Source organism: Mesoplodon densirostris, chromosome 16 (assembly GCF_025265405.1).
Source record: "Mesoplodon densirostris isolate mMesDen1 chromosome 16, mMesDen1 primary haplotype, whole genome shotgun sequence".
Taxonomy (NCBI): Eukaryota; Metazoa; Chordata; class Mammalia; order Artiodactyla; family Ziphiidae; genus Mesoplodon; species Mesoplodon densirostris.
The window spans coordinates 22,156,228-22,168,828 of record NC_082676.1 but is presented as its reverse complement, the minus strand read 5'-3'; the positions used below and the strand labels follow the sequence as shown (position 1 = coordinate 22,168,828).

Genomic DNA, 12,601 nt, shown 5'->3' with positions numbered 1-12,601 from the left:
CTTGCCACCTGCTTAGGTAGAATGGAGTGAATCACACTCTCCTTGAATTACTTCACTCTACGTGGGCCCTCTCTTTTAGGGATGGGGGTAAGGTGAATACTTTCAATACGACGTATTCTGATGTCTACCAGGGCAAATGATGCTTTTTCTTTCTCTTTCCACTCTTCCCCTTCCTTATTAGATTCGCCAGAGGGTTCACCAAATCCTAAATATGCGCGGAAGCTCCATCAAAATTGTCAGGCACATCATCAAGGGTGAGTTGCACATTGCTTGTGTCTGGGGCTCCAGGGAATTAGACGATGCTTTCTGTCTCTGTCAATATCCCTGGAATTTGGTGCATAGCATTCTCTGCACTGAAGGCTTAAGTGTGTTGTCCAGTTCAGTGTGTATCCAGGTCATCTTGTCAGAATACCGAAGACTACCCTAGGTATTCTCTGCCTCTGACCCTCTAGTTCCAGAATTTTAAAAACACATAACAAACAAGAAGCACTAGGTGTTGGAAATATAAAAACAAAACAAAAAAACACCAAACAAGAAATAAACAAAAAAATCCAGTTCCAAACTGCATGTAATGGATGGAAATTGCTTTCTTAGGGGAAAAAACCAAGGAAGTAACAAGAACTACCTGGAATTAAGGCAGAAGGAAGTGAATCTGAGGCAGTGCGGTGTAGCAGAAAAAGCATGCCTGCTTTCCAGTGCTAGCTCTGCCTTCCCCCAGCTGTGTGAGCATGATCTAGAAGACATTTTGCAGAAGTTCACAGGATACCTACATGATAGCATCCAGTGTAGTGCCTGGCACACAGAAAGTGCTTGGGCGAATTTCCTTCACCTACCCCAACGGGTCTCTCCAATGCTGTTGTATCTTTGGCTGGGCCTGACTCAGCTGGAGTGGCTCCCAAGGGGCCTCCAGTCGGTGAGCATGCTCTCAATCAGCTCTGTGGTGCAGTTCCACAGACTAACACACATGGCGGCTAGAAGCCTGTATTGGCCTTTACAGTACTGATAATGCCAGAGTTCAGAGAGAGAGTCGTGATGGACGTAACTGCAGGCACGTCATCTCTCTCTCTCTCTCTCTGACCCTTGTCCTGCCCACTTCTAAGATGAGAGATTAGGCTAGATTTACTCAGAGGGTTTGCCTGTAAGTGGCTTATAACTCCTGTTACATGTGGGAGATGAAATGTGGAGATAAATGATACATAGAATAAAGTGAGGAGAAGTTAAGAGCCATGGGTTCTGGGATCTGGCTCCTGAAACAGAATCCTGGCTCTGCTGTTTACTGTGATACCTTGGGCAAGGTATCCAATTGCTCTGGGACCTCATAGATTAGGTAAAAGGATTAAATGAGATGATATATGGAAAATATCTCAAGTTAATAAGTTCTTGGCAAATGTTAGCTATTATGAGTATTATGAACTATTATGATGATGATTATCATTAGCAGCATTATAAGTGAGGCATGGCTAAAACCCCATGGGAAGCCTTGTGGGAATAGTAACACTGAGCTGGGCCTTAGACATTCCAAAACAAAGGAACAGCGTGAGTGAAAACATAGGACTGGAAATCACATGATCGGCACAGCCCTCCCAGGAGGGTGGGGATGGTAAATCCGTCGTGCCCATTTTGTAGATGGAGCCTTCAAGGCATTGGAATTTATTGTCTTCTCCCTCAGAAAGAGGAAAGAGGGACCTTGTTCATGAGCCTAGCCTAGCATCTTCCACAGTGGCATCATGGGTGCTCCCTCTTTCTCAGTGTCACGTTCACATGAGTTACTGCTCAGAGTGTCATGCCACCTCCTCCCGAAGGTGCAGCTCTGGTGATTTGCAACCCCAGCCTTTAAATGGCATTTACTTCCAACGCCCACATGTTCAGTGAGAACTTTTTATGACTCTCAGCTCTACTCTCCTGCATTTAGGCTTCTCCCTCCACCTCCATTCCTGTGATCAAAACAGTGATCTGAGAAAGGAGAAGTGTTTTTAACAGGTGCTGACACGTAGTAGGTGGATGCTTTTCTTTCAGAGATCCTAACACATATACCTGAGGTTATTCAGGATTTTCAGCTGCTGTGAGCCAGCCTCTGTCTCCCTCAGATCCCAGTTTATTCCCCAAGTGCCTGTTTAAGCACTGGGCGCATACTGGGTGCTGAATAGACATTTGTTGATTGTCTGGGCAGGTGAGCCCGTGAGCAGCCTGCACAGATGCTGCGTTCATTCCCACCACTCTTGTTCCTCTCCCCTGTTGCTTGCTTTTCCCGCTCTGTCCAGACTCCCAGATCCATCCTTCCAGACCCAGGTCCAGCCCTTCAGCTCTCTCGCCATCACCCTTCACAGCCAGTCCATTAGTAAAGCTGCCATGTCTGCTTCCAGTCTCCATCCCGAATCAATCCACTTCTCTCCATGTGTTATTTCCCATCATAGCACCCAGTTTATTTCCTTCCTAGCCCTTATCACAGTCTGTAATTATTTTTATTTATGTCTTTGTTTCCTTGGTTTCTGTGTCTCATACATTAAACTGTAAGCTCCGTGATGTAGGGACATTGGCTCATTCTCCGTGTCTCCTCAGCACCTAGAGCAATGCCAGGCACATAATGGACACCAGGTGAATATTTTAAACATTGTTGAATTAAACCCTACCCTGTGTGAATTGAAATTGGCAAATGTTTACTGAGACTCTCCTCAGGGCTCGGCACAGTGCTAATACTGTGCTACTAAGGTGTCACACAGCACCTGCCCTCATGGAGCTTATAGTCTTCTGGGGAACACAGATGTAGAAATCAAGCTAAGTGAAATACACACTCCAACAACTACTCAGCTGGCATTGCTGGGTGCCAAGCTCTGTATCCAGTACTAGAGATACAAGGAAGAATAAATAAGCAAGATCCCTGTCCTTGAGGGTTCATGGTCTAGCTGGGAGAGATACTCAAAACTAACTATGATGTGCTAGGTGCTGCATTAAAGTTGTGAACAGCGTTAAGGGAGTGATAAGGGGGCAGTAATGGAGACACAGGCCATACCAAGGAATCCCAGGGGAGGAGAGGCTCCTCCCAGGACTGGGAATGGTGTTCCAGAGGGACAGGCACGTCCCAGGCAGAAGGAGCAGAGGTCCAGCACAGGACATCAGTGGCCTTCATACGGACCCTGCCACGTCAGTGGAGGCCAAGCAGGGGTGAGGGAGGCTGGAGCATTGGGTGGGGTTGGGAGTATTGCTGGGCAAGTCTCTCGAGTTCTATTGGGTACACGGTGAGTTTGGGTTACGGGTAGCGCCTGCATCCCTTTGTTGGCCAGCAGAGGGTAGACATTCTCATTAGGGCGGGAGAGGTGCTTGTTTGGACAATTTGAAGTCAGTAGTATGGAGGTGATATTTAAAGCCAGGAAATTAGATGTCATTGCCCAGGTCAAAGAAGTCCTCACAGGACGCTGACCACTGAAAACAAACAAAAGAAAAGAGTTCTCTCCAGATGGAAGGTTAAGGTTATAATAAAGGGCTCACGCTGGCCCCAGGAAGCCCATCTGCCTGCGGTGTTGGACGGTGGAGCTGTGCCACAGGCTGCCTCTCAGCAGCCCCTGAAAGTGGTGCAGTGAGCAAGCTCCGGGCAGTGCTGAGGTTGAAAAGGGGCGAGGCTACCGCAGGGCTGGGTAGGGGTGGCGTCTGGGCTCTGCTCAGTCCCACCTCTTAAAAGCCTTCACGCCCTCCCCCTCCTGCCCCCACCCTCCGTTCCATCACAATGCACGAGAAAACAAAGCCTCACAAAGAAAGCCAGCTCATCAGTCTGTGCTCTTTGATTTTAATTTTGTTTTTCAGTTTGGGTTGCTTCCTTTTTTTTTTTTTTTTTTTTTAACGTGCTAATTAGATGCAAGCTTTTTTCTTTGATTTTATGTCCTATATATTTCCTAAGTTTTGCTGGCAGGATGACAGCTGATGTATCCCTTGAGGTCTCAGGAAAATGCTGATGAGGCAAGCCCAGCAGGGGACTCTTCCTGTTATATTTCAGTCCCCTTTCTCAGGATCTTCCTCCCTCCTTTTCTGTCGGGGGTGCCAAGAGAGCTGGGAAAAATTGATGGCTCATTAAAGTCCCTTGGTTTGCAGACTGCTTACTCAGTGTTCCCAAAGTCCAGCTTTCCCTGAACTGGCAGCAGCTCTGGCCTGAGGCCTCTGGTGCCCGCCTAGGGGATGGTGGTCTCTGTGCCAGAGAAGGACCACGCGCTCTGAAAGGGCAGTGACAGTCGTCCCTGGCTTTTACCTTCTGGTGCCTGGCCCACGCCTGGCACAGAGAAGGGGCTCAGCTAATGCTTATTGAGGGTACTGATGAGGTGGTGCTTCAGGCTTCTTTGTGCTGTTCCAGAAATCCAGGACCACAGTAGGTAGAGTGGTCTCTCCCGAGCACGTCCTCTGTGCCAGGCTTTTAATGTATGTTCTCTGGTTCTCACGACGGTCCTAAAAGCAAGATTACAGTCTCCATTTCACAGATGAGGTAACCAAGGCTTGTGGTTAAGGTTAAGGGATGTTACCCAAGTCACTATTAATGCTGGAAACTGGATCCAGACTCAGTCGGTCTTGCATCTGGCAGAAAGGAGAGCTCTAACTGTACCAATTGGCTGATACACTCCTACTGCATTTAAGAAAGAAAATTCAGTGCATGCACCTTCACAGAGTACCCACTGGCATCACAGAGCACTAGGTGGGCTCCTTAGATGAGTGAGACACTTAGGAGGCCCTGTCCCCAGGGCAATTCAGTGCCATCACATGTGAAATAAATAAGCACAACACAAAGCAGATTGAAGTCAGTGCTAAGATATGGAGGGAGACTCAAGAAAGCACAGTTAATTCTGCTGGAGATTATAAAGGAGCTTGCAGATCCAGAGAGGCTGCACAGAAGAGGAGGTGCTTGGGTTTTTTTTTTTTTTAATTGTGCTAAAATATGCATAGGAGTTACCATTTTAACCATTGCAGCTATCACCACCCCCTGTCCATAGAAGTTATTTTCATCTTGCAAAACTGAAACTCTGTACCCATGAAACACTTACTCCCCATTCCCTCCTCCCCCAGCCCCTGGCAACCTCCCTTGTATATTCCGTTCCTGGGAGGTTGATGACTGTAAGTAAGGAGATGGCTTCCTGAAGCCTGTGAAGGACCTCCATATGCAGATGAAGGTGTGCACTGAGTGGTCCTCACCTTGGATATGGAGTAGGCGCTGTGACCTGGGAATACTTCTTCATATAAATACTTGTGCCAGGGGTTAGCATGGAAGCCTCTGGTGAGTCTCCTGGATGTTTTAGTCACTGGTGAAAGTTGTTGGGAGATCAGGTGGTGCTGGGCTGTTTGGCAGAGGAAAGCTTAGAGGATTACTGACTCAAAACTCTGTCACTGGTGGCAAAAAGACTGAGCCAAAGACTTCAGAATGCTTTCAGAGATTGGCTCCCGGCCCTTTGATTTGCTTGTGTTCTTTATGGCTTGAAGTCTTCTCTCAGAAGCTCATAAACATGTATTTCCATATTGATTTCAGCTCTTGGTTGAAAGCTGCAGAAGCTGATAGGGTTTCTCTTCCGGTGACATGTTGATGTGTGAGACTTGCACCAGGCCATTGCTGCTATGGCCTCTAGGGTTGAGAGGCAGGAAAGGACCCCGGAAGGACTGTTTAACCTTAGGCAGCTACTTGCCCTCTCCCTAAGCCACAGTGTCTATAAGATGAGGGTAATCTGCCTCAAAAGGTTGCTGTGGGAATTAGATGAGGTGCTGCAGGTAAAGTGCCTACATGTTGGCACGTAATAAGTGCCTGATAATGGTTGCTACCGTCACCGTTGTGATTCGCATCCCAGCTCACGCAGGAATAAGCAGAGCTGAGAGGCACAGACCAGCAAGAATTCTGGCTCTCTGTAACTTGGGGTAAGTTAGTAGATAACCGGTTTGAGCCTTCCTTTACTCCTCTGTAAGAAACAAACCAAAAGTGAATACTGCCCCAAGGAAGGCTGAGGTTGAGATGCAGGAGGGGGCCTGGGACAGAATACTTGCTCAGTAAATGCAGGTTCCTTCCTTCCCTTCCTTGGCCTAATCCTTTCACCGGTGCTGGCAGGAAAGCCCACGGACCAGCACCCGGGCCATACTCCTCAGGGCCTGGTGGGGGTGGAAGGGGTAGGTGGTGCTTTTTCAAGCAGCTGAAAGGTCTGTGGGAAAATGGTCTATAGGGATGTGACCCTGTTAGCGCCGTAAGCAAAGGGTAAGTTTCCGTCTCCTCCTCCTTTAAGTAGGTTTCATTTTAATCGGATCCCTGATGAAGCTTCTATCCCCAGTTGCAGCCCCAGCACATCCTCCTCCTAGAGAAGTAACATTAGTCCCCCCACGCTCATCCTTGTCATTAAGGACTCTCTGTTAGACCTCAAGGATTTTCCTTTCCCAGTTTCTATTTTGTGATTATTTCTATGTCTTCAAGGGTTTTCAGTGTAAAAATATTGGCGTTCCTCTTCTCCCCACTCACCCTTCCTCCCGCACTTTTTCAAGGGTGAGTGTTTAAGGCTTAAGGTCCAGGGACCTGAACCAGGCTTGTGAGCGCCGGTCCCAGTCTTTGTCCTCAAAGACAGTCCTTCCCCTTCTGCCAGCCCGGGTGTCCCTCCCTCTTCCTCTTACCAAAAACAGAACAGCTTGTATTCCATGTCTGCATAGTAAACCTGCTGTCTAAAGTTTGCTTTAATATTTATGCGTTCAGCACTGCTGCCTGTTTTTGACCTCCATCAAAGCCTTTATTGTAAGAGCATTTGAAAACGCTGGGGAAGTCGAGAAGGGAGTCTATGTGTACACCGTCTTTCTCACTCTCCAGCCCGACTCACGCTCTTCCTGTCTCCCCTCTCCCTCTCCCCCACCCTGAAGTCCTCCCTTCATCTAGCGTCTCTCTTTTTCCTGCATTCTCTCCCTTTCTTACACACACACACACACACACACACACACACACACACACGTGCGCGTGCGCACAGAGCAAAGAGGACTCTTTCCCAAGACCTCTGGGAGGAATCTGTTCAATATTTATAAACTGCTGCAGCAGCTTTAATAACCAGAGGTAGCTGGCACCACCAAGGTTTGCTCCAAATAGGATTCTACTCTGGAAACAAAGAATTAGTTGGGGTAAGGGGCAGAGGGTGAGAGGTGAGGTGCACGGTTGGTACCAGCTGCCACGGCCAGTGGGAGAGCACTTGGGTGGGGCCTGTCAGACCCGGTGGGCCTGGCCCTGTGGCTGGCTCACCGCGGGACCCTGGCCGGTCACCTGTCCATCCAGTTGCAGCACATTTCTGAGAGGCCTGCCAGCCCTGACACTCAGTGACCTGGCATGAGGGAGCACGGCCCCCGCAGCCCACTCCACATCTGTTCTGGCTGCTGAGGCCCCTTTACTCCAGGACATGCCCTCCAGAGCCTTACCTCTTTTTTTTTTTTTTTTTAAACATCTTCATTGGAGTATAACTGCTTTACAATGGTGTGTTAGTTTCTGCTTTATAACAAAGTGAATCAGCTATACATATACATGTATCCGCACATCTCCTCCCTCTTGCGTCTCCCTCTCACCCTCCCTATCCCACCCCTCTAGGTGGTCACAAAGCACTGAAGAACCTTACCTTTTATGAGGACGTTGTAGCCAGATGCCCTGCCATGGCTGGGCTGCTTTGGAGATTTTTTTCCCCAAAGGATGGGGAACAGGCAGGGTCAGATAACTGCCTAGGTAAGAGGATGCCACTTTGGGGACCAGCTCCCCAGCCCCACCCCCATGGCTTTTGACGTGCCTTTTTCACTTCTGACACATGTTCTTGGTGTGAATATCAGCTCCTCTACCATCCTAGACTTGGGCAGGTTGCTTCAGTTCTCTAATACGCCTCAGTTTCCTCATCTCTAAACAGAGATGGTGCTCTTTGCCTTATAGGATTGCTGCAAAGATTATATGGGACAATATAGATAAATGCCTGGCACGTAAACAGTGTTCACCACATGTGAGGTCCCATTCCGTTCTGTACAGGATAGCCCCTCTTCCAGATCCTACTAACTTCCTTCACAGCCCATCTCCAGAGAGCAGGTAATCTGACTGTTTCCTCCTTCCCCACATGCAGAGCAACAGAGGAGACTTGTCCATTGGGTGGGTGCTCTGTGTACAGCAGTGGCATGTGTTTTTCTAAGGCCTTGGGAGGGGTGATTCAGCAGGGGATTGATACAGACTTTGGTCCTCTCCTCTGCGCATCCCTAGAAAGAGATTAGGTCCCTCCAGGGAAGTTGGCTTTACTTGGAAAAAAATCACTGCCCCGAAGGATCAGACTGTTTCTCCACTTCCCTCTCTCCTGGGTCTGAGAATACATTAGGAGAACAAAGTGTTAGTTCAATCCATTAAGACTCTTGCTTTCAGACCATGCCTCTGAGGGTATTAAATGCTATAATGGTCATTTCTCTCTCTCCTGGGGCAGCGACTAGATCATTCACATGTGAGTAAGAGATACCACTTACATACAGCCCCTAGCCTTCTCCTGCAGCCCAGTTTCTGTTCTCCCATCACCCCAGCCCTCCCTTTAAGGAGCCTTAATAGAAGGGATCACAGCTGTTTGCTGTTGGAGGTGATGGGTGGGCCTAACAGAAGAGGATGATTTCCAGGGGGAGACACACAGCTGGCACATGTCGGAATCCCAAGTCCCGTTTTCCGGCACATGTCCAAAGTAATAAAGAGGATGGAGGAAAAAATGAAGAAGTGGCAGGGGCAAGGTATTTCTCCATCGTGGTGGGGGATGGGAGGTAGGGGAGGGTTTGCAGGCTTTCTTCCCTTTCCCCACTCTTTGTCTGATTTGGATGAGCAGATGTTTTATTATGCAGAAGCCTCTTGCAGGAGAGTTTTCTATTGTTCCATCTCAGGCCACCCCAAGCAGGGAGCTGGGGGCAGACCCGCAGGCACTCATTCCTGATCCACTGCTCTGAGAGCTTATTCACAGCACCAGACTGGTAGCTGGCTCTCAGCCAGGCTCTGCTGGGAATTTAGCTGAAAGTAAGGCGAAAGCCCCTACCTTCATGAAGCTGTCAGTCTAGAGGGAGAGAGGGGACAAGTAGAGGATGATCTAGAAGTCAGGCCTGCGGTGGAGACAGAGGCCTGAGGACAGGAACAGGAGTCAGAGGTGAATGGGCGGGGCTTCGCGGAGAAGGTGTCCTTGAAGGATGTGTGGTGTTTCCCCGAGAAATGTTGCTGGCCTGAGCAAAGCAGGCTCGGGGAGGGAGCTAGCGTATCTTGAACATCTGTTATTATAGGTTCTTTACATGCATTTGCGGAGGGGGAGACCGCGCAAGGCCACCTAGGATTGTGAGTCAGAGTCAGGATACAAACACAGCCCACAATGTTGCACCATCTCCTGTCTGAGGGCGCGGGCAGGGCACGGTCAGCACACAGAGGAGTTGGCTCTCCGTCCCCCCTCCCCGTCCACTGGGCTCTGGGCGCCACTGCAGGAAACTCAGGGCCCCACTCACCACGCAGGCCCTGCACTCTCGTCCCTAAGCTCCACACATCACTTCTGTGCCATATCGCACCCCTTCCCGCCTCCTAAAACCAGCTGACCACATAATCTGGGGGGGCCAGGACACTTCTGAGAATAAAATGGAGGTGTGTTAAGTACTCTGTTGGGATAACAGGGGAAACGGGACCATATGTTTACCCACCTTACAACCCTTCGGTTATGTTCTGTCATCAGCATCATGTCCTGTATTCCCATCCTCTTTAGGCCTATTTCCTTTATCTTCCTACTCTAACTAAAACTGTCTCTACCGGGGATGGGTCCTCTCAAGTGGTACCTACTTTCTCCCACATGCCTTTAACCACTGGAGACGGGGGAGGGGCCTTCCACGCTCCTCCTGGGCGTCTCTAGACCATTCTTTCTCCCTCCCTCTTTCCAAAAAACACCCATTTGTTTCAATCTCATGTCAGTGGGCTGTACCCCAGCCCCCTCCTTGGTGGTGCAGACACCTGTTCCCCTTATTCCTTGGAGGAATTCCAAGCTCCCTGTCTCCCTCTCCACTACCCTGTCGTATTTCTTAGCAGCTTCACTATCCACATCTCTTTCTCTCACGCCCCATTTCCAGTCTCTCAGTAAATCCTGCTGGATCCACCTTCAGAATACATCTAAACTCTGAAGACTTCTCACCCCTACCATGACCTCCTTGGACCAAACCACCAATCAAATCACATCTCCTTCCCTCTGCCCTTGCCACCTTAAGGGTATCTTCCACACAGCAGCTAGAGTGAGCTGGTTAAAGTCAAATCATGTCATTCCTCTGCTTAAAACTCTCTTATAACTTCTCATCTCAGGGGAAAGTCCAAAGTCCTTACAGTGGCCTGAAACGACCTGTGCCCCGCCCCATGCCCCGCCCCTCCCTGGCTCTGAGCTCCTTGCTCACCTCACCGCAGAGGGTCCAGGCGTGCTCCCCTCTCAGCCCCTGCTCTGCTTGCCCCTCTGCCACTTGCTCCCAGATATTCCCCCACACACCTGCTTCAAGTCTTTAATCAAATCCCCCATCTCTGTGAGGCCTTCTGACAGCCACCCTATATATTTTATTTACCTTTCGGTTTGTCTCCCCCACTAGAAGGTAGGCTCCACAAGTGCAGAGATTTTCACCTGTCCTGTTTTGATCAGGACTCTATCCCCATTGCCTCAAATAGTGGTTCTCAAATGTGAGCCGCATCAGCACTACCTGGAGGACTTGTTCACACAGACTGCTGGGCCCCATCCTCAGAGCTGCCTAATAAGGAGGTCTGAATTGGACCCCCAAATCTACATTTCTTTTTTTTTTGGCTGCGCCACTCAGCTTGTAAAATCTTAGTTCCCCAACCAGGGATTGAACCCAGGCCCCGGCAGTGAAAGTGCCGAGTCCTCACCACTGGACCGCCAGGGAACTCCCCAGATCTGCATTTCGAACAAGTTCCCGCGTGATGTTGCTGCTGTGGGTTGGGGTCCCCGCTCTGAGAACCACTGGGTCTGGGGTAGCACCTGCCCATAATAGCATCCACTGTGTGTGTTAAGTGAAGAAAGGCTGCAGCCAGCAGGGGAATGCGGGCAGGGACAGGGGAGTTGCGCCCTTTCCACCATGGGCCTTGAATGCAAGACCAAGGAGTTTGCACACAACTGCCACCATGGGTGCCACTGGAGGCATTAGAACAGCACACACCCCACGGGAGCTGGGGTTCAGGGAGAGGCATGGTGTGACCCGGCCACGAAGGACCCCACGCCTCAGATTCATGCCTAACCCTGCCTTTGTCTCCCCAGAGTATGCGGAGAACATCGGGGACGGCCGGAGCCCGGAGTTCCGGGATAGCGAGCAGAAGCGCGTCCTGGGCTTGCTGGAGAACTTCTAGCGGCCCCTGGCCCTGGGCAGCAGTGTCTCTCCCTGGGCCTCCCCCAGAAACAGTTTTTACGGAGCTCCATGTGACTTTTGGACAAATAAAAGCTAGTTTTGGTATTCCTGGGCTGGTGTTCTCTATACCTTCTAACCTTTACCCAACGCCTTTCCCAGCAGTGCTCACGGAACGCGTCTGAGGAAGCTTAGTGGTTGTCCTCCCCCTTCCAGTGAGGAAACTGAGGCTCTGAGAGCTGATGAGTGATAAAGTGGCCACGGTGGCTGCCCTGGGGGTTGCGGTGAGGCCGCCCATCTGCAGCTGGGAAGGGGAAGGCATGGACTGGGGACCTCTCTGGGGCTTCCAGCCCTGACACGAAGAGCCTGGGCGTGTAACACGAGGCACGTGGCTCGTGCAGAAGCACCCTGGGGAGGGCTTCCTGGCACTGCGAGGCCACCCGCAGAGCACACAGTCCTCAGAGCAGCGGTCTGAACCCCGGCCACGCGTCAAAGTCACTCTGGTTGGAAGGGGGCTTAAAAGTACATATCTGTGTTGGGCCTCACCCCAGAATGATGAAATCGGAATGTCCAGCGAGGCCCAGATGCTGGTACTGTCCTAAGCCCCCAGGTGGTTCCTAGTGTCAGGGTGAGAGCTACCACTTTAGAGTAGACAGGGGGTCCAAATCCAGCTGCATTGTTTACCAGCTGTGGCAGTTTGGATAAGTGACTTCACCTTCTTGAATCTCACTTCCTTCATCTGCGGAGTGGGGGTCATAATACCCATTTGGTGATTTCTTTTGTCCTTCCCTCACACATCTGTGGCTTCAGAATTGCAGTCTCACCCCTTTTACAGGGACTGTGAGAAAGCTGGTCTCCTCCTCTACAGAAGTCAGCGGTCCTTTAGCGTGTTTTTATTCTGTCGCAGAGAATAGAGTCCTCGTGAGTGAGGACTGACTTAGAATGAAGTGTTTAGCCCAGGGTCAGCAGGTCAGCTACGAGGGACACCGCATGCTCTGTGCTGTGCCCGTGGCCACCATTCAGTCAGAGCAGCTCTGGCTGCTCAGTGAGCCCCCAGGGACAGGGCTCCAGGCGGCCACTACCATCTGGCCAGAGTTGACATGCCAGGAGAAACTGTTCGCCATCCCAGGCACCCCCCCTGGGGGACTCGGAATAAGATGGCACCTGTATCACCCCGGATTGGGCTGGTGACGGAGCAGTGAGTGAGGCAGGCTCTACCCTCTCGGTGCTCACGTCCAGCCTGGCGGGAAGATGG

General features: G+C 50.4%; 1 protein-coding gene across 1 annotated transcript in view; it reads left to right on the top strand.

Annotated features, from left to right (window-relative positions):
- CTNNBL1 (catenin beta like 1) overlaps positions 1–11,454 on the top strand; it is a 158,666-nt gene extending 147,212 nt beyond the window's left edge. The window contains exons 15-16 of the mRNA XM_060120252.1: positions 182–254; positions 11,262–11,454. Of these exons, the coding sequence (XP_059976235.1) occupies positions 182–254; positions 11,262–11,350 (162 nt within the window). The 3' untranslated portion in view covers positions 11,351–11,454. The remainder of the gene's footprint in view (positions 1–181; positions 255–11,261) is intronic.
- Positions 11,455–12,601: the final 1,147 nt, after the last annotated feature.